This window comes from Pteropus alecto, unplaced genomic scaffold (assembly GCF_000325575.1).
Source record: "Pteropus alecto unplaced genomic scaffold, ASM32557v1 scaffold30, whole genome shotgun sequence".
Classification (NCBI taxonomy): Eukaryota; Metazoa; Chordata; class Mammalia; order Chiroptera; family Pteropodidae; genus Pteropus; species Pteropus alecto.
Genome location: NW_006429782.1, coordinates 507,035 through 526,942, shown reverse-complemented (window position 1 = coordinate 526,942; position 19,908 = coordinate 507,035). Strand labels below are relative to the sequence as shown.

The 19,908-nt window shown below is 64.9% G+C and overlaps 3 protein-coding genes and 2 non-coding genes across 6 annotated transcripts in view; 3 read left to right on the top strand and 2 right to left on the bottom strand.

The window, feature by feature from the left end:
* LOC102878943 (PWWP domain-containing protein MUM1) overlaps positions 1-6,840 on the top strand; it is a 12,914-nt gene extending 6,074 nt beyond the window's left edge. For both annotated transcript variants that reach the window (XM_006904049.3, XM_025041108.1), the window contains 8 exons: positions 61-131; positions 1,048-1,124; positions 1,548-1,608; positions 2,986-3,061; positions 3,382-3,432; positions 3,851-4,287; positions 5,113-5,201; positions 6,511-6,840. In XM_006904049.3, coding sequence (XP_006904111.1) covers positions 61-131; positions 1,048-1,124; positions 1,548-1,608; positions 2,986-3,061; positions 3,382-3,432; positions 3,851-4,287; positions 5,113-5,201; positions 6,511-6,565 — 917 coding nt within the window. In that variant the 3' untranslated portion in view covers positions 6,566-6,840. The remainder of the gene's footprint in view (positions 1-60; positions 132-1,047; positions 1,125-1,547; positions 1,609-2,985; positions 3,062-3,381; positions 3,433-3,850; positions 4,288-5,112; positions 5,202-6,510) is intronic.
* Positions 6,841-9,636: 2,796 nt separating this feature from the next.
* Positions 9,637-9,709, bottom strand: TRNAF-GAA. The gene has a single exon. It is a non-coding gene; the product is annotated as a tRNA-Phe (tRNA).
* A 130-nt stretch (positions 9,710-9,839) lies between these two features.
* On the top strand, positions 9,840-9,913 carry TRNAN-GUU. The gene has a single exon. It is a non-coding gene; the product is annotated as a tRNA-Asn (tRNA).
* A 121-nt stretch (positions 9,914-10,034) lies between these two features.
* On the top strand, positions 10,035-16,358 carry NDUFS7 (NADH:ubiquinone oxidoreductase core subunit S7). The gene is made up of 8 exons (XM_006904048.3): positions 10,035-10,192; positions 11,259-11,292; positions 12,115-12,183; positions 12,673-12,790; positions 13,816-13,995; positions 14,073-14,119; positions 14,723-14,811; positions 16,181-16,358. Exons 1-8 carry the CDS (start codon positions 10,177-10,179, stop codon positions 16,276-16,278), a joined length of 651 nt encoding a protein of 216 aa, XP_006904110.1. The 5' UTR covers positions 10,035-10,176; the 3' UTR covers positions 16,279-16,358.
* Positions 16,359-16,968: 610 nt separating this feature from the next.
* On the bottom strand, positions 16,969-19,851 carry GAMT (guanidinoacetate N-methyltransferase). The gene is made up of 6 exons (XM_006904047.3): positions 19,588-19,851; positions 18,634-18,779; positions 18,440-18,503; positions 17,906-17,973; positions 17,689-17,799; positions 16,969-17,313 (listed from the first exon to the last, which is right to left on the bottom strand). Exons 1-6 carry the CDS (start codon positions 19,766-19,768, stop codon positions 17,173-17,175), a joined length of 711 nt encoding a protein of 236 aa, XP_006904109.1. The 5' UTR covers positions 19,769-19,851; the 3' UTR covers positions 16,969-17,172.
* Between the last annotated feature and the right edge of the window lie 57 nt (positions 19,852-19,908).

Genomic DNA, 19,908 nt, shown 5'->3' with positions numbered 1-19,908 from the left:
CTGCGTTTGCCGGTCGATGTGCTTCTGACACGTGTTCTCTGTTTTCTTTCCCGATTCCAGAACCGCGTTCATTTGAGGTGGGGATGCTGGTCTGGCTGAAGTACCAGAAGTACCCGTTCTGGCCGGCAGTGGTAAGCGCGCCCGCCGGCTCCCAGGCTGGCCGCTGGGCTCCGCGCCCTGCGCTCAGACGGTCGGACCTGGGCGGGATTTTTCACTGTCATTCTTACCGGGGGCATGAGGCGCCAGCACCTCGGTAGTGGGGCGGGCCACACGGCTCCCCCGGGAGAGAGGTTTGTGGGCCCGGTGTGTGCGCGGCAGGCCTGGGACGCCCCGGGCCCCGCTTCCCCTCGGCAGCGCGCCGCGAGCCGTTGGCTGTCTGTCAGACTGAGGCCCGTCTCGGCGCCTCTTGCCCTTCGTTCCCCCTTTGCTGGCTCCCGGCAGAGACGGGGTGCAGGGCTCGGCTGTGGTCTTGCAGTGTGCAGTGAGGACAGCCGTGTATGCTGGGGTTACAGGCAGTTGGCCGAGTGTGGCGTGCACTGGGGCAGCTTTGCCCCGCAGGCCCAGCTTGGGGGGTGGGGCGGGCAGAGCTGGCAGCAGCACAGCCCCTCCCCCACACCCCTGCCCGGGCCTTCCGGCTCACCTTGTTCCCAGCCGTTCCCGTGGGCCCTGCTGGGCACCGTGTCACCAGCATGAGCCACTGTTGGGCACTTACACCTGCAGCCCCTGCCAGGCCATCCTCGGCCTGTGGCCACTAGAAACGGCTGCTGGCCTCCCTCACAGGCCAGGCTTTCTGCTCGTGCTCCTCGGCTGGTCCTGAAGCTGCCCTGCCCGGCCACGGGGACATCTCGTCTCAGTGGTCACGTGCAGGTGGCTGGAAGCAGCAGCCCATGTGGTTGTTCTTACTTAAAACTGTGAGAAACTTCTGCCTGGTTCTGACTGGCTGTGAAGCCGCTTGGAGCCGTGCATGCAGCAGACCTTGCAGCCCCTGCGTGTCACCCCAACCCCCGCCCCACACTCCTGATGCTATGTTCCCGGTGCCGCGCGCAGGTCAAGAGCGTCCGCAGGAGAGACAAGAAGGCCAGCGTGCTGTTCATCGAGGGCCACATGAACCCCCGGGGGCGAGGGTGAGCGTGGCCTTGGCTCCTGTGGGACGCGCCTGGGTGAGGGTGGGACAGGCGCCGGGCTGCAGAGCTGTCACCTCAGAGGGCACCATGCAGCGCCCGCCCGGCTCCCTCCTGGCAGGCCCGGGTTCGGCCGTGGGCAGCTGCTAGTCCTGGCCCACGCGCCCGGTTGGGAGCACGCACGCCGTGCGTCACGCCCGCTCCCAGTGGGCTCTGGGGACAGCATGCCACCACGGCTGAGGGGACCCTGCAGCTGGTCTCCGACCCTCCGGCCCTCCAGCGCTGCTGCCTCTTGGTGGCCAGTGGTGTGGTCGGCCCGGGGTCGGCCCGTCCTGCCTGGAGGGCCCGTGCACTTGTCGGGAGGGGCCGTCTTGTAGGGCACGTGGCGGCGGTGGCTGTGCTGACCCGTATCCCCGCACCCTGCAGCATCACAGTTCCCCTCAAGAGACTGAAGCACTTTGACTGCAAGGACAAGCAGGCGTTGCTGGTAGGTGGCTTTTTACCTTGTCTGTGTGAGTGGTTTCCCTGGTGACAGGGTCCTCTACGGAGCCCTTGAAACCATGGCTATGTGTGACGGAGGGGGGGTGGGGATGCCAGCATCCACCGATGGCTGCCCACCTCCTGCGGTGCCGGGGGGACAGTGGGGTCGTGTCCTGGGCAGAGGCAGGGTGGAGTGGGGGCGAGCCTGGTGAGGCTCTTCTCACTCCTCCCAGTGGCCATTCTTGGATCACCCTGAGGGACGACAGGGTGTAGGCCCCTTGGAGTGGGGACACTGCCTGCCGTGGCCCCGCACGGCCAAGGCTTCGCAGGGCACCTGCTGTCACCTGGTGGCCGTCTGCAGCTCCCCCGTGGGCCGTCACCCGTCCGAACGCTGTGCTCGGCCTGAGGTGGTGCTGCTTGTCCCAGCTCTGAAACGCTGGGCCTGGGCCCGTGGGGCCACCGCCTGCGCCATCGTGGGGTCCCAGAGGCCGTCCGTGCCCTGAGGGCCGAGTCCGGGAGTGTGTTGCCCTCGTGCTCCTGCCTCCCCAGGACGGTGGCCTTGCTCTTGCTCGGCATGGCGGGCGTTGGCAGGGCCAGGTCTAGCCCTACCTGGGTTGTCATGGTTTCCTGTGTCTTTTGTCCCATCTGTCCAGCTTTGTTCACGGCAGCATCTGACCCCAGCAGCGCTGGGCACCCGTCCCCGTGCTCGTGGCAGGGCCTGGTTCTGTGTGACAAGCTCCCACGCGCCCTGCAGGCGGGGTGTGGAGCCGGTGGCGGGAGCCTTGCCTTGGCGTCCGAGTGCGGAACACGCGCAGGGCTGGGGTCGTCCCGGGCCTGCAGGGCGTCTGCACCCTCGTCCCGCCCCCGTGATGATGTGCGCAGGGACGGGTAGCGGTGGTGGGAGCAAGTGCCCCTGGGCAGCTGCATCACTTAGGCTGTGGCTGGGTCTGCTCTCGTGATCTCCGCTGGCCCTCGTGTGACAGTTGTGGCTCTGTGGCCTCTGGGCCCTGTGGGCCTCCACCCCGTGGCCCATTTGGAGCACCTGTCGCATGCAGCCACAGGTGGAGGTGGGCGAGGCCGGCGTCGTGGTCCTCGTGCCTGTGGCGTCTCCTGGGGAGTCCAGCAGGCCTGTCCCGTCTGCAGGGTGCTGGCGGTCGTGTCCCTCTGGGCTGACGCTGCCCACCAGGCTCAGGAACCCTGAGAAGGACTCGTTTCACGTGACCTTGTAGCTGTCTCCGTCCGACGGCCGCGAGTCTCGTGGCCCCAGTGAGGCTCCCAGGGCCGACGTCCGAGCAGCCCGGCCTGGGCCTCGCCGAAGGTCCCTGGGCTGTTTGCTGGACAGGGCTCTGAGGCCTCCCGCTGAGCCCACCGTCTCTCGCTGCAGGACGAGGCCAAGGCGGACTTCAACCAGGCCATCGGCTGGTGCGTCTCCCTGATCACCGACTACAGGGTCCGGCTCGGTGCGTGGGAACTCCGTGGCCTGGGGTGCGGAGCGGGCAGGGGCGGGGAGCCTCTTGTGGTGACAGCTGAGCTCGGCTCTTCCCATGGCAGCCTGGCCCGGACCCTGACAGCCTTGTTTCCTGCGTGGGCTGGTGGAGGCTGGGTGCTGGGCCCTTTGATTCAGAGCTTATTCCTGTCCATCCGAGGTGGGCTTGTCAGAGCCTCCTGGCCCGGGTCCCCGCAAGCTGCCTGCTCACAGCAGGGGTCGGAAGGTGCTGGCACTGTGGCCCCTCCCCCATGTCCCCCGCTGTGACGCGCCCCTCCCCCGTGTCCCTCACAGGCTGCGGCTCCTTTTCCGGCTCCTTCCTGGAGTACTATGCGGCTGACATCAGTGAGTCCGAGCTCGTGCTTGTCTTCGCGGCCCACGAGCCGGGTGCAGGGGGCTTCCGGGCATGGGGTGACACCCCAGGGGCTCCTGGACTGTGGGTACCGGGCCACTGCTGTCTGCTCCCTGCCTGGGGGTGGAGGGCACTGCATTCAGGGCCACGTCCACCCTGTTGGCACCAGCTCAGTCATGCCTGATGGTCAGAACACCCGGCACCTTCCACCCGCCTTCCTCAGCCTAGCGTCCTTGGTGGTGACAGCCACGGCCCTGCCCTTAATGAGGCGGGCCGGGACCTGCTCGTCAGGGCTGGGTGAGGGTGGAGGGCAGTGCTGCCAGAGGAAGGGCCTTTGGGGCCCCCTTCATCCCGCGGTGCGGCGAGGGGACCGCCCCCCCGGCCTGTAGGCCCACACGCACTTCTCTGCAGGCTACCCCGTGCGCAAGTCCATCCAGCAGGACGTGTTGGGGACGCGCTTCCCCCAGCTCTGCCAGGAGGACCCCGAGGAGCCGGAGGCGGGCAGCCCCTGGGGCAGGAGGCCGCCCCGCAGGAAGGTGCTCCCCGACCGCTCGCGGGCCGCCCGCGACCGCGCCAACCAGAAGCTGGTGGAGTTCATCGTGCGGGCGCGAGGCGCCGAGGGCCACCTGCGCGACATCCTGCGCAACAGGAAGCCGTCGCGGTGGCTGAAGACCTTCCTGCGGTCGGGCCAGTACGTGACGTGCGTGGAGACGTACTTGGAGGACGAGGAGCAGCTGGACCGCGTGGTGAAGTATCTGCAGGGGCTCTGCCAGGACGCGGACGGCCGGGCGCTGGCGCGCAGCAGCGGGGACCGGATCCGCTTCATCCTGGACGTGCTGCTGCCCGAGGTGAGGGCGTCGCACCTGGGTCTGCGGGGGACAAGCTGCCTGCTTCCCCTGCGTGTGCCCACGGTGACTGTCGCAGAAGTCACCAGGCTGGGTGGGGAGCAGATGCAGCTGTGAGTCATGGTGACACTCAGAGGGGCTTGTAGTCACAGCGCACAGTGTGACCAGACGTTGTCAGGCTCTAGTGCGGCAGCTGTGAGTCATGGTGACACTCAGAGGGGCTTGCAGTCACAGCGCACACAGTGTGACCAGACGTTGTCAGGCTCCACTGCGCACAGTGTGACCAGACGCTGTCAGGCTCAGGTGTGCACGGAAAGGGTGGTGGGTCCTGACCCCGACGTGCTCGTCACCTCGCGAGTACCGACCTCGCTCTGTGGGCCTCGAGTCCTCCCCCCCGATTAGTTTTTATGAAAAAATCCGAACGTGTTTATTCATAGTTACTTTCTCACGTGTTTCCAACACGGAGTCACTTTGTTTTCTGGGGACGTCTGTGGTGGTGACACTGGGGATCTGGCCATCCGACGCGCACTGCGACGTCCCCTAGGCCATCAGCGGCGGCCCCCATCGGATGCACCGTGGGTGTTTACGTGTCCACCGTGTTCCTTTATATTTTTTACAGTAAATTTAGTTTTCAAAACATGCTGTCGGTTTGGGGGTGCTTTTCGTTCTCGGCCCTTAATGACAAGAATTGTGGTCTGAAGGTGATGTGCCTCGTCACGTGGAGACACGGCGACTCGGTCGCGAGCCAGGGCGGGGCCGCGCCTGAGGCCCACGTGGTCGGAGCGGGTGGGGCGCTGGGCTCTGGCTGACCGCCCGCCCGTCTCGCAGGCCATCATCTGCGCGATCTCGGCGGTGGACGCGGTGGACTACAAGACGGCTGAGGAGAAGTACATCAGAGGACCGTCGCTTGGCCACCGGTAGGTGCCAGCCCCATCCCCGTGCGCTGGGCCACACACCTGCGTGGTCAGCGAGGTGCATAAACTGAAAGCTCCCGTCCCGTTTGGCTGAGGAATCGCCAGTGGACCCAGTGACGCCAGCGGTGGGTATCGCGCTCTGGCGAGTTTGGGCCGTGGTTCCCCAAGCTGGCCAGAGCAGGCAGAGCTGGACACAACCCAGACTCCGTGTGCCGGGGCGGCCAGGCCGACCGCTGCCACGTGCTCGGGCCTCTGGTCTCTGCTGCTAGCGCTGCGTTTGTGACCCTGTCCCCACTGCTCTGGTGCCGGGCTGTTGAGGACAGACAGCCCGAGTGGCAGGCGAGCGGCTGGCCATCCTAGCTGCCTGGAATAGCCCTGATGAAGGCGTTTTTTTCATGTCGCTGTGGGGGCCGCCCCGGGCCTTGTGGCCCCCGAGGGCCTGATCCCGCTCTGGGTGTGCTGCCAGCCCCTGCCAGGGGTGGGCGGGCCATGTGCCAGCGACGGGCTGAGGACTCAACTGGACTCGCTGGCCAGGAGGCCTGGCCCGGCCTGACCAGGCGCCGCCATGGCCTGCGTGCCTCCTGGGCAGCTGCTCAATTCACGGACGGGAAGGGCCTTCGGTGACAGAAACCGGTGCCCCACTCGCAAGTCAGGCCGTGTCCGGGGCGGGTGAGCAGGACACGTGTCCGTGCCCCTCCCCCAGCCCGCCCCAGAGCACCCGGGAACGTGGCTCAGCACCCCCAGGAACGCGGCCCAGCCGCCTCGTGTGACCGGGCAGGTGGCGGCCGTGCCTGTCCTGTGCGGCGTGGTGCGTCTGAGCGGAGCCGCTTCCCTCCTGCCGCCCCGTTTCCAGCCGCGTGGCCGGTCCACCCGAGGTCGTCCACCTCGTGTCCCTTTTGTTCCGTGAGCGACATCCAAGAGGCCGTGCGCAGACCTGACAGCACGGGACCCTGCACACCCCGGCATGTGTGCCATCTCCAGGTGGCCCTGTGTTTCCTGGTGTGAGCTGATCGCCACATGTCACCGGGTCACCCTCGGAGCCTACGCCCCCCGGCTTCTCTGTCCCGAGCACATAACAGTCCTGACAGGGTCTCTGAGCAGGAGGCACTTAGCGAGGACAAGGGGACGTTAACTGCTTCTTAGAGGTTTATTACTGAGCTGGTGTGTAAGGCACACGACGTGGACGCCACCGCCCCCGCCCAGCTCCGCGTTCTCGTCCCACACAGTCCCGTCGAACGCTCAGCCTCTGTGTCATGCTCTTTGAAACACGGCTAATTACTAAAACGAAGGTGTCGCCTTTTGCTTTTTGAAGGGAAAAAGAAATATTTGATAACCAGCTCCTGGAAGAAAGGACCCAGCGAAGCTGACGCCGGCGTGGCCATCGGGCGCGGTGGGGGCCACCGGGGCCGTCGCGTCCCTCACACAGTTTCAAGGACGGCCTCGGGACGCGCGCGCCTCCCACGGGTCCGGGTTTCTCTGCCTGGCTCCGGGGAGTGCACAGTTCTGCAGAGTTTCTAGAAGGACAGAGTGGTCTCTTACGTTCTCTCGTCACATGTGGCTGTACTGAATGGTTTAAGGTACACGTTTGTCTTTTTATGTTAAAAAGCATCGTATCCGACATTAAACTGGAGTTTTAAGAAGAGCCTCGTGCGCGTGCAGCTCTGGGGCCCGTGTCACCCGCTCTGCGTGGTTTCCTCTGGGCGGCTCCCTGGGGAGACGGGGCGGGACGGAGTGCGGTTAGCGTTGGGGTGCTGCCCGGCGCGTGCCCACGACGGAGGCAGCTCTGCGGGGGGTGCGGAGGTCCCGGGGGCTGCACTGGGTGAGTCTGGCTCCAGTGGGATGTCTGCTGCCCTGCCGTCCCATGGGGCTGCCACTCGCACCCACACGGGACAGCTAAGGCCACCGCGTGCACAGCCTGGGCCCTGGGCTGTGGGCTCGTAGCCGCTCACTGTGGCCCTCACTCTGGGAGCCGTGGCAGCAGCTCGCGTTCCTGCCTGAAGCCTGAGGTGCTCGCAGGGCTGTCCGCTGCTGGCTGGGGCCCAGCCGTGTGTGGGTCACACCTCCGCTTCACCTGGCCGGTGCGACACTGTGTGGCAGTGACTGGTGGCAACCTGAAGCCCTGCCTGTCGTCAGCACCCTGGTTGCATTGTCGGACCTGGACGGGGTCAGCGTCGCTCCCTCAGTGACTGGACTGGCCTCTCCTGACACCTCCTCACCCAACCAGGCCCGCCCCAGAGCATGCTGGGTTGGCTTGGGAGCAGGACAGGCCGGGTGACGCAGGGCGGCGGCGAGCCCAGAGCGCAGCCCAGAGCCCAGCCTTCGTCCCAGTCCCTCGCTCCGGGATCTGAGCAGGAAATCCCACGAGGCCCTGGCCGTCAGGCAGGAGAGGGGCTGCCTGGAGCTGGCCCTGCGCAGTCTCTCCCTGCGCGGAGGCCCCGGCCAGGTGGGCCGGCTCCCTTCAAGGCCAACTTTGCGCAGGACGAGCGAGCACTCGGCTGCCTCGTGGTGACAAAGGCCCCAAGTGGCCCGTGGGGCAGTCCCGTCCCCTTTCGGCTGCACGGGCTCCCCCTGTGGGCTCCGGGCCCCTCCCAGGAGGCCTCTGAGTCGCGGTCTGGCCCCCCAACACGGCTGCGGGCACTCACTGTGTTTCTGGGGATCCTGAGAGCGTTTGTCTACACGTTTCCTCTCGAGGCCCGTGGGCCGGGGGTGGGGGTAGGTCTGTCCTCCCCTCGGTGAGTGGTGGCAGCAGTTAAGGATGTCATAGCCACCTGACCCACTAGCTGGCCAAGTGAGGAATATTGTAGAAGCCCCAAGGCAGCCGCAGCCCTTGGTGAAGCCCGTGCTACTCAGCTGCTTCAGCATCAGAAAGACCAACTCCACACAGCACGACGCATCCCGCGGATGGGCCGCCCCACCTGACCCTGCCCCCGCCTGCACCCCCTTCCCCACGGTGACAGCGCTCTGCCCGCCGCACCGCTCACGCTGCTCACCCTGAGGGGGACTGGGCACTGCAGGGGTTCAAGGATCTCCCGAAAGCGACAGGATCCTGTGCCTTGCCCATCACCATCCTGCTTGTGGGCACTGTCACGTGGAGGCAGTGGCTCCTGCCCCCCCACCTCCGCCCCTCCCGCTGGGCTTTGTCCCTGCTCCATGGGCCTCCCGGGCAAGGCGTGTCCCCAGCCGCACCAGCCCTGGGGAGGGGGCTTCATGGAAGCATTTCCTGGCTTCTGACTGCAGACCGTCGGTGACTCTTCAAGTCTGTTATTTATCTAAAACATGGATTTTCAAAAGTCGTGCGTGCACAGGGTAAGAATTTCAAGCCACAGAGAGGCCCGTTGGCACAGTGAACGGGGTCCTCTGTCACTCTGGCTGGCGTCCTCTGCTGCCCTTCGCTCCCTGTGCTTCTTCCCCCACCACCCGAAGGCCCTAGGGTACCCGAGCCGCCTCCCTTGCCATGTACCCAATCCCCATGTGGCAGTCCGCCAAACGCTCCGTAGCTGGAGTGGAAAGCAGGTGGGGTGGCCGTGAGGTCCTCCTCACCCTGTCTTGATCAGGTGCTGCCAGGGCTGGGGACTCCTGCTGGGTGCCTGGCCCACAGGCCCAGGGCCACGGGGACAGGAAATGCAGTGACACGGGAGGCCAGGCAGCAGCGTGTCCACATCAGTTCAGTTGTGACAATACATCACGCCCAGGTGATGTTGCCCACAGGTGTTACTCTATTATCTTTGAAACTTCTCTGTAAATTAAATGATTCTAAGATGCAAAGTTTATTTAAATTGAAAAATCCACCCGCAGAGCACGCCCAGTCATGGGAGCTAAAGGGAAGGGGGACTGCCCCCGGCAGAACTTCAGAGCCCTCTGCCCTTTGCTCCTTTAGAGGCCAGGCCTGGCCTGGTGACACATCTGTGCCCACCCAGAGACCCTCGAGCTCCCCGAGAGCAGCCAGGCCTGGCTCTGCTCAGCCCGTGGCGGAGCAGGGGGCAGGGTGGGGGCTTCTCCCTGGGAGGCCAGCCCCGCCACTCCCCTGTGCTGGCCTGTTTGGGCCTCAGTCTGCCCCATGCAAAGACAACAGATGTCCCCCAGGATTGTCCAAGCGAAACGACACAGAAGCAAAAAGTGCTTCTGCACACTTTTGCCAGTTTGAGTGCTCAGTGGCGTCCATTTTTACAACGATCTCTACTTCTGATGCTACTGCTGGAAAAAGCTGGAAAACGGGGGTGGGGAAACGGGATGTTTGGGCTGGAATCATAGTCACGGTGGGGACAGGGCTTGCTTTGAGTGTCTTGTTCTGTCCCTTCCCACATTGGCATGAGTTCCCAGCAACCCTGCAGAATGGGGTAACATTTTGGGGAAGAAAAGTAAAAAATGACGCATTATGAAGGGGAGGAGCTGGACCAGCCTGGAGCGAAAGATAATGCTTACTTGAGTCAAAAACACTTGCCGAAACCCGGGATCGAACCAGGGACCTTTAGATCTTCAGTCTAACGCTCTCCCAACTGAGCTATTTCGGCTGGGCGGCAGGCGTCATTCTCGTCGCCACTCTACACCGTGCCGGGCCGCCCGCGCGCAGGCGCACTTTGTTCCGTTTGCAACAATCGCGCATGCCTCGTAGGCGCTCGCGTAGGAGCATGCCGCAAAGCCGTCTCTGTGGCGCAATCGGTTAGCGCGTTCGGCTGTTAACCGAAAGGTTGGTGGTTCGAGCCCACCCAGGGACGCGCTACCGTCTTTTGCTTCCTGGGTCGCGAAGAAGACGAGAGGTTCGCTTCCGTTTTCAGGGGCGTTTTCCGCGCACCCACTTGTTTTTCTATGCGTCGTGGGGCGTCTGGAGCGCGCGGCAGGGAACGTCCACGAAAGCGGAACGTTCCGCACCCGGTTTCTGGTTTTCGCTCACCAGCCGAACCTCTTTGGGCGACGGCCCCGGCGACCCGGAGCGCTAAAGAGGGAGGACCGCAGAGGTTGTCTGAAGGCCGAGGCCAAGATGGCGGCGCTGGCGGGTGAGCGGGTCGGGCACCGGGGTCAGGGGCCGCTCGGGGAAACCGAGGCCGGAGGGGGACTCGGGGCTCCCCGGGAAGGTGACATCGTTCGCACGGCAGGCATCCCAGCCTGGCCTGCTCCCGGGACCGCATAACGCGGACCGCACGGGGTCGCAGCGGAAAGCAGCGCCCCCGAGCAGGGGGTCGGGGATTTGTCTTGAAGCCGGTTGGCGCGTCCTCATGCCGGCGCTTCGCCGTTAACGCCCGCAGCGCCGCTGGCCAGGGCAGGTCCCATTGCGATGGCTTTTTCGGGGGGCGAGGGGGGTGACGACGCTCGTTACTTTGCGGAGGTGCGTGCAACCCCTGGCACGCCGTTTCGAGACGTCTGTGATTTCCGTGGCCGAAAACCACGGGTCCTGCTAACACGGGGCCTGTGGTCTGTTGGCGACACTCAGAATTAAAGAAAGGCCAATTTTCAATAAGACGTCGGTGACAACGGAGGCTGTTTTTCCTTCCCGTGCAAATTCCCATGTGTGCTGAACAGCGAAGGGCCTTTACCGGGGTGTGAGTTTATGCAAATCCCTAAACGTTTTAGTGGGGAAACTGAGGCTCAAAGAGGTGCAGGCGTCCGGGGCCAGGCAGTTAGCCTGTCTTCCGTGCTCACATCTGTGGCTTTGTTTACTGGCCCCACACCTGTCAGGCACAGTCAAGGCCGCGGGAACACTGGGGACCCCGGGAGGCAGAAGGGCCGGCCTGTGCAAGCGTGGGGCAGGGTGCTCCAGGCAGACGGGACAGCCTGTGTGAAGGCTCCGAGGCAGCAGCCCTGACACGTGAGGACGTGAAGGCGGCGTCGGTGTGCAGCCTGGCTTTTCTCCCAGGGACTGTGGGACTTTAAGCAGCGGAGTGGCACTGTCTGGTTCACGTTTGAAAAACCCCTCTTTACCAAACGTTTGTTAGGTGGACTTTAGGTAGACGGGGAGCAAGAGGGTGGGGGGGTCCCAGGCGGGGCCTGAGATGGGACATCTGGCCGATGTGCCCTCTGGTGCTGCCCGCTACTCACTGCCGCCCCCTATGGTTTTCTCCGCAGCTCCCAGCCTGCTCCGCCAGACCCTTGCTCTGCGGTGAGTGCCGGCATCTCTGACCCTGACCACCAACCCTGAGGCCCTGGCGGGAGGGCTCGGTCCGGGAGGTGGGGCAGAGCTGGAAGGGGCTGGAGCAGCAGCAGATGGCCACCAGCTGCAGGTCACAGGGCAAGCTGGGCAGCAGGGGGGCCAGCAGTCCGCCCTCCAGCAGGTGGTGTACAGGCCCCTCGGTGGCGACAGGACACCCCGGGCTCACACTCTCGTCCGCCTGTACTGGTGCCCCCAGGACTCCCACCTTACCTGTCTCAGGAAGGCATTCGGTGCATTTGCTCAGATCGCAGTCCCCTGCAGGCCTCCTCAGGATGGGAAAGCAGGTGGCCGCCAGGCCCTCTGCAAGAACAGAGCCCAGAAACTGAACCCCAGTACCATGGGACCAGGGACATGGCAGATCTGAGGAGAGGGTCTTCCTAGCGGAGGGGCGTCGGGGCCTTTGAGGCAGGCAGGACTGGGGCTGACTGTGCTTCGTTTTGATAAGGCCTTTTTCCTAGGAATAAAATACATATTCCCTGTAAAACAAATAGAAAATGGGATAAACGAGAGGCGTGAAATGAAAACCAGGCGCCCCGTAGACCAGGGCCCGCAGACATTTTCCGTGGATGTTCTGGGCTCTCTGGCGGGCGCTACTCAGCTCTGCAGACAACGCGGGAATGGATGGGTGTCAACAAACCTGTATTTACAGAAACAGGTGGAGGCCGGATCCGGCCCCTGGCCGCAGTTCTGCCGTCCCTGCCCGGGAGTAGCCCCTGTCGCAGTGCCTGGGGCGCCCGGGCTGCTGTGAACGTGCGCTCTGTCTCCCTGCAGCTCGGGCCTGAGTGCGGCCGTGCAGGCGCGGCACGTCCACGTGAGCTCAGCTACTGACAGCCCGAGCAGGTGAGGCCAGCCCTCCCGGGAGCCCGCACACCCCAAAATCCGCCTCCCGCACAGCAGCGCCTGTGCTGGCTCCAGGACCCTCCCATTACCCAGTGGGACGACACAGAGAGGTCCCTGACCTTGGCACCCTGCCTGGCCCCCTGCCACGTGTCCAGGCCAGCAGCCTCACACCCCCACCGCAGAAGGGCCTCTGCTCTAGGGCGTGTCGGCTGAGCCCATTTTCCAGATGGGGAAACCGAGTCCCTGTCAGCATGGGCCTTGGGGCCGGCCCAAGCGACCACGACATCCTTGATCCCTTCATGCAGTGGGCGTGCCCTGACCCAGACGCGGCCCCGTCTAGCACTGCCCCCTGGGACAGGCCGTGACCACACTTCGTCGTGCCTCTGCGTGGTCGCTCCAGGCTGGGCTCCAGGGTGGGGGCCGTGGGGATGGGCAGCACCATCTCCTGGGTCCCTGCCTGGCTAATGCCTCCCCATGTCCCATGCCCAGTGCCCAGCCCACCGTGTCCAAGGCCGGAGCCGTGGTCCCCAAACCCAGTGCCCTTCCCAGCAGCCGGGGCGAGTATGTGGTGGCCAAGCTGGATGACCTCATCAACTGGGCCCGCCGGGTGAGCACCTCCCTCTGCCATCCCCCAGCCCCTGCCCCCACACGTGTGCCTCCCCTAGTGGCCCAGGTGGCCAGCCCGGCCGCACCAGCTCCAGGCTCCGATGTCCCCTGTGTGCTTCCCTCAGCCACCAGTGAAGATGGCCCACCTATCTTCTGCAGTTTTGACTTCTGTCTGTCCCTTTTTTAGAAAAGAGAAAAATTGTTTTTTTTAACTACAAAAGACGTGTGCTGAAAAGAGCAGAAATCCTAAAAAGCCTGCCCCTCCCTGTGTCCCCTCCCTCAAGGAGTGTGCATGGCATGTCTCCCACTGGACACGTGTCCCTCTCGGGGGACAGAGGCTCTTTTCAGTGTCCAAGGGGTGCTGGGCCGGGCCAGGCTCAGTAACAATCCCCTGCTGAGGCCGCACGCTGTCTCTGTCTTCTGTGTCTGTGCATCACACGATGCCACAGCGAGCTCCTTGCCAGGGCTTTTAGCTCCAGGACAGAGGAGTGCGCTGCAACCCGGTTTGTGGCTGCGAAGGCCCAGGGACAAGGTCAGGGTCAGCCAGCTCAGGCACCAGTCAGGGCTCGGGCCCTGTTGTGTGAGCGCTGGCACATCGGCGGCCATGGGGGCCACTTCCAGGCCCTAGGTCAGACACGCAGGAGCAGAGGAAGGTCTGGCAGCGGGCACAGACGTGGGGAAGTGAGGCCCAGAGACATGGGTGCGAGTAGGAGGTTGGCCGAGGACATCCGGGAGGGCTTCCTGGAGGAGTCGCTGGACACCAGGAGGTGTCGGGACCAGGGCCTCAGTGTCTAGCCTGTGCCGCTGTTAGCGGATGGGGTCCAGGACGCACTGGCCACCAAGAGGCAGCAGCGCTGGAGGGCCAGGGCAGCGGCTCAAACTGGCAGCAGGTGTCCGAGCGGCCTGGAGATCATCTCTGCGCCGTTTGTCACGAAAGGCTAGGATTCTAGACGTTTCTGTGTAAGAGTGCTCTGTGTCTTTAAACACGGGCCACCGTCCACTCACGGCTGACCACTTGGCCCCCAGAGCTCCCTGTGGCCCATGACCTTTGGCCTGGCCTGCTGCGCCGTGGAGATGATGCACATGGCAGCGCCCCGCTACGACATGGACCGCTTCGGCGTGGTCTTCCGGGCCAGCCCGCGCCAGTCCGACGTCATGATCGTGGCCGGGACCCTCACCAACAAGATGGCCCCCGCGCTCCGCAAGGTAGGCCCGGCCCCGCCGCCTGTCCGGCCCCACTGCCCGCCTGGCCCCGCCGCCCGCAAACCCGCCGTCTCTTCCAGGTCTACGACCAGATGCCGGAGCCCCGCTACGTCGTGTCCATGGGGAGGTGAGGGACCAGGCCGGCCGTGGGCTTCCCTGCCTCTGTCTGTGCTTCCGTCTGACCAGGGCCCTCCAGGGGGACGTCCCAGGCCGTGAACCCCCGCAGCAGCAGGCGGGCAGCAACTCTGACGCCCCTGCGCATGCTGCCCCCAGAGCGTCCCCTCCTGTCGCTTACCGGCGCCCCACCCCAGTGGCCCGTCCGGTCTGTTCCTTTGCTTCGTGCACATGGTGATGGCGTCATCGTTGCCTCACGCACTCACACCTGCCTCCCCGCGTTGGCAAAGCCCGTTCAGCTGCTGACCGGCCCTGTCGGGGCGCAGGTTTGGACTGCACAGTTCCCCCTTCCCTGGCATGCGGTTCCGGAGGCTGTCATTCACGCTGCAGGGAACCGCCCCCTCTGTCCAGTTCCAGACCGTTCCATCACCCCCGAGACCCCCCACACCCCTTAGCGGTCACCCCCTTTTCCTGTGACTTCGTGTCCAGTCCTGCCCTTTTCGATACGCGGGGCACCTGCTTGCACGTGACAGGGTGCATGCAGGTCAGGGGCGGGATGCTGAGTGGGCGGGGCCAGGTGGCCCTCACGGCCCTCCCTCCCCCCTTCCCCCGACAGCTGTGCCAACGGGGGCGGCTACTATCACTACTCCTACTCCGTCGTGAGGGGCTGTGACCGTATCGTGCCCGTGGACATCTACGTCCCAGGTAAGCCCACCGCCCGTGTCTCGGCCCCCCGGCCTCCAGGTCCATGAAGGAGCCGGTGCCGGCCCACTCACCCATGGCACAGGGTCCCTGTGTCCCCGCAGACACGTGGGCTCCCCCTGTCCCCCAAGGGGCTCCCCGGTGTCATCCAGACGCCAGACCAGGCCCATGTCGGGATCAAGACTGACTTCCACCTGTTTTTAAGCCACAGTTTTATATGATTCCACCTAAAAGAATCAAAACCAAAGAAATTCAGTTAGAAACCAGAAAAGGTCCTGGAGGCCAGGAACGGTGTCCACGAGTTCTCATCCTCCAGACGGGCGGGTGAGACCCCCCGCTCCGACCTGGGATCACCAGGGTGCGGGCTTCCGCGAACTGAACTGCAGGGTGCCCACTTAGGGCCGAGCATTAGGAGAACAGAGTCTTCTGTGCCGTTTGGGGTGCACTCGCACTGGAGCATGGTGCTTCCTCTGGTTTGCGCATCGCCGGGTGACCTGAGCATGCCTGGTTCTCCGCAGGGTCCTCCGCAGGGGGCGCCTCCCAGGCATGTTGCTGGCACCTCTCAAAAGTGGAGAAACAGATTTCGATGCTGGTTTAGAGCCGATCGAAAAACGGGGCCACTGTGATGAGCATTTTGCAAATGTTTATGGAGGGGTTTTTCCAGGCCCCGGGGAGCCTGCAGGTTGTAGGGACAGAGCCTGACACAGCCGTGCTCAGCTCTCCTGTCGGTGGCACAGGGCACAGTTTGCAGGCTTCGAGAGAGGCAGAGGCGTCTACCCTGACAGCTCATTAGACTTGACCGGGGGCCAGCCCCTTGGTCAGCTGCTGCTTGTGTGGACACATGACCTTGGGCCAGTGTCTCGGGCATGTTCTCTGTCGCAGCTGGGCTGTCGTGCCTGTGCTGTCGGTCACCATGCACCCCACGCTCAGCTGAGGGATGACCGTGACGGCATCTGCCCAGCCCCCATGGCTGTGGTTGCCCTTCCAGGCCTGTCAGGTCCTGGGCAAGTCCTCGAGGTGTGACATGTCTGCTTTTTCAGCTCAGGAGTCTGGATGGGACCCGAGAGGACCCATCGGGGGTCCCTTCTCAGTATGCGGGCCTCCCCGCTCTGCCCCCCGCCCCGTGACGGGCCACACCCCCACCACCGCAGTGCAGATGCATGGGGCGAGGGCTGTCTTAGCCCTCCCCACCCCGGGACGTGGCCAACCAGCCCTCAGCCCCAGCTCACTTGTCCCAAGACCCTGGGCGGCCTGGCCTTTGCTGCCCCTAGTATGCCTTTTGACCTTCATTCTGGTTCAAGTGCCCTTGGCCAGCAGCAGGAGGAGGGTGGCCGGCCCCCAGGGCAGGGCACTGAGGCCATCCCGCCCCCAGGCTGTCCCCCGACGGCCGAGGCCCTGCTCTACGGCATCCTGCAGCTGCAGAAGAAGATCAAGCGGGAGAAGAGGCTTCAGATCTGGTACCGCCGGTAGCAGTGCTGACCGTCTCCATCACCATCCCCATCACCATCACCGTCCCCAGATGGTCAATAAACCCGAGAAGCCTGCCTAGACCGCTGCCGTGTGGTGTGTGGCCGGGAGGCAGGGTGGCAGCGGGGCAGGCGCCAGGCGGAGGGCCCAGCGTGGATGGGTGAGTGCCGCCAGACAGAGTAGGTCCCGAGACACAGGTCCTGGAGGCAGGTGGCTGGGCCCACACACCCCTCCTGGGGGCCTGCACTGCCTGTCGTGATGGGCTTGTGGGGGATGGGTGGCCACTGCACTAGGGCTGGAGGGGGCCCCAAGTCAGGCACTGGGCAGTGGGAGAGTGGGGACCTCAGCACGTGACACTGCCCGTCCAGTGGGCTGAGGGTCCCGGGCGAGGCCGATGTGAAGTTTGGCTCAAGGTTCAGCCTGACCAGGTGTGACCAGAACCGTCCTTGGCTCAAGGACCTGGGTGCTGCCACTCTCCCTGTGGTCCCAACCTAGTTCTGGACCCCAGATGTAAACCACAGGGGAGAAGGGTGGCTGGCTGGCAGGCAGCCTGGGGACGAGGTCATCCACGATCTGAGCGAGCTGGAGTGGGGAGGCATGGGCTCCACGGGGGGGAGAAAGGGCCCACCCCCTGGCCCCTTGCCAGCTGCTGAACAGGCTTCTCTCTGGAGCGGGGAGGAGTGAGCGAGCCGCTTTCATGTGGTGCTGCTGGGTGGCCAGGCCACTGGCAGTGTTTATTTCATCCCACGGCCCACAGGGAGCAGGTGCTGGTCCCCTTGCACAAGTCAGGGGAGGTGGCCCGGGGTCACGCTGCCGGCCAGGGGTGCAGCCTCAATTAGAACCTCGGACTATGAGGCCACAAAGGCACTGAGTCAGGGTGCGGGGTGGCCAGCAGGCTCAGTGCTTGGTGACCAGGGGCGTGATCACCCGCGGGAAGGCATAGTAGCGGCAGTCGGCCGGCGGGACCAGCTCCATCACCTGCGTGCGGATATTTTCCGGCCGGAAGCCGGCCTCCAGCAGCGCTGGCACCTGGGTCTCCTGCAGGGGGGAGGAGCCAGGTAACCTCCAGGCCCCAAGGCCCAGTGACACACACTCACACACCCTGGTGCCCACCCATCCTTGCGTAGCATTCACTAGTGCCAAGGCTCCTAGGGACTGCAGCCGCCGCCGTCGCCCCCCCCACCCGCGCCCGCCTCCCTTAGGCCCAGCTGCTGAGTGAGACTGGGCGGATCCTGTGTTCCTGTGTCCTGGGCACCGGGCAGGGACCTTGTCTGATTCTCACAGGCGCTCATAGTCCACCTGAGAGCAGCTCGAGGGCTGGGGCAGGCAAGGGACCCTGCCAGGGCACAGGTGGCCACAGCTGCCTCCCTGCCCTGGTCGCTGGCTGCCTGGGGTGGGGCTTGGTCCCGGCACCTGGAACATGGTGCCGATGTCCGAGTACTTGGTCTTCATCAGCTCCCCCCAGGAGGTGAGGTTGCAGTAGGTGAGGACGCCCCCCGGCTTCAGCAGGCGAAACGCGTGGCCCTGGGAGGGGGGCAGCGGTCAGGGCGGGAACGAGTGGCAAGAGGGGGACCGTGTGTGGACAGCACATGCCCCGACCCGGCCGGCCCAACCCCCATCGAGGACCTACCTTGATGAAGCCAAACTGGTGCGTGTGCCAGGTCTCCTCGGACAGTGGGTACGTGTCGTACAGGATCCCTGCAGAGAGAGACGGAAGCCACGCCGTCAGGCTAGCTGCAGTGGCACCGGTGGCTGCACCTGAGGGACTTGCATGCGGCCAGGAGCCCCTGGGTCTGCCTCCTGTAGGACAGATCCCCGACCGCCCCCCGCGTCCCCCCCACCCGAGGCTGCACAGCAGGAGGGGAGCAGCCTGCAAGGCAAGGGAGCGAAGCTTCATCTCATCTGCAAGCTTCATGTCATCTGCGTTTGCAGCCGCTCCCCAGCTCCGCCTCAGGTCGGTAGGCACTCGATTCTCATAGCACGGGCCCTGGACCCACAAAGCCTGGGAACCGCTGGTCCAGGGGCCACGTTGAGTTCAGGCGTTACCCCATATCCGCTGAGCGCTAGGCCTCGTGTTGCTGGGTGACATGTCAGTGAGCAAGGTGCGGGCTAACAGTGCAGACTCAGGCAGAGGCCCCTCACCCGGCCCCCAGTGTCCCCTCACCATCAAAGTGACCATCTGGCAGGGTGGGCACCACCTCCTCCCACAGGCCTTTCAAGGGAACCACCTTGGGGCAGGGTAGAAAACGAGAGAAGGCTGAGGGTCAGAGGGGTCCACAGGATGCCACTGTGAGGGCGGGGGAGATCACCTCCCAGATCTGGGGCCCTCCCCCAGGCGTGAGGGGGGCAGAGGCGCACCTTGTGTGGCTGCCGCTGGGCCCAGTCCTGGAGCCGCTGGAAGACACCATCGTTGCACTCAATGATCCAGTGCTCGTCGATGGCCGCCTCCTGCACTCTGGTGGCTGCGATGGCCATGCCAAAGCCCACCTCCAGGACCCGGCCCCCTAGACACACAAAGGACTGGGGCTGGGAAGCTGCCCGGAGGCGGGGGTGTGGGGCGGCGACTCTGCACAGAGAAACTTGCCACAAGGATAGGAGGGCACAGCGGGCACTGTGGCCCTGAGAGGGAACAGCGTGGGCCCTGGGCAGCAGCCAGAGCGGGTGGCCAGCCAGGGAGGCCCAGCCCTGAGGGACTTTGAGCCTGGCTCTCGCCATGTGCACTGGGGATGGTATCTCTTGACTTGGTTAGTTTCCTCTCCCCCGCCAACACTCCCCACGATGCAGTGCACCAGAGAGGGGTTAGGAGAGCCAGGATTGGGGAGGGCTGGTTGGTCCCTATTGGACCACAGACCAGACCCAGGCACAGAGGCCGCGCACCCAACCCCTGGGGGAATCTGGGCACCCCTGGGCCTCAGACGTCCGTGCGGCAGGGTCACTCTGCCACCTGTCTCCCAGCCTCAGTTCTCCCCGAGCTATTCTTAGCTGGGGCGGGCGGGGCCTCGGGAGTCGGTGCAGGAACGTTCCCAACGTGAACCTGGCCAGCTGCCCGTGCTGGCTGCCGGCCCCTGTCCCTGACCTCAGGCGCGGGGGCTGAGGACCTACCCCCGGGCCGGGGCCTCATTCCTCCTGAAGGGGAAGCTCCCGGTACTTAGCGGGCGCCCTGTGCCCGCAGCACCCGCTTTTATTTCCCCGTCGCCCCCGGCTAGCAGCCCCATTTTTTGGGCTACGAGAGAGGCACGAAGAGGCTCCGATGCGCATCAGCGGGAGAGCGGGCCGGCCCCGGGGCTGCGCTGGAGCCGGGCGGGGGGCTACCTTTGGAGGCGGCGGCGGCCGCCAGCGCGTGCATGTAGGGGGTCTCCCAGCGCTCCATCACCGGCTTGCCCAGGATCTGCAGGTGCGTGTCCGATGCATCGTAGGCTGCAGGCGCCGCCCGCCACGCAGGGCTGCAGTTCTCGCCGGGCGCGAAGATGGGGTTCGCAGCGGGGGCGCTCATGCTGCGGGCTGGACGGCGCGCCCCTGAATCAGCTCTCAACGCGCGGAGCTGGTCTCTGCTGGGCCTTCTGGGCCGGGGGCGTGGTCTGGCTGGGGGCGTGGCCGGAGGGGGCGTGGTCAGGGCGGCCTGGGCCCCACGGG

Excerpts from the sequence above, each read along its gene's own strand:
- GAMT (XM_006904047.3), bottom strand. The coding sequence starts at position 19,768 with ATGAGCGCCCCCGCTGCGAACCCCATCTTCGCGCCCGGCGAGAACTGC. Across the intron at positions 18,504-18,633 it reads CCCAGCGGCAGCCACACAAG|GTGGTTCCCTTGAAAGGCCT; the intron begins GTGCGCCTCTGC and ends CCCTGCCCCAAG. Across the intron at positions 17,974-18,439 it reads GCCAGATGGTCACTTTGATG|GGATCCTGTACGACACGTAC; the intron begins GTGAGGGGACAC and ends CTCTCTCTGCAG.
- NDUFS7 (XM_006904048.3), top strand. Across the intron at positions 13,996-14,072 it reads TGGCCCCCGCGCTCCGCAAG|GTCTACGACCAGATGCCGGA; the intron begins GTAGGCCCGGCC and ends CGTCTCTTCCAG. Across the intron at positions 14,812-16,180 it reads CGTGGACATCTACGTCCCAG|GCTGTCCCCCGACGGCCGAG; the intron begins GTAAGCCCACCG and ends TCCCGCCCCCAG.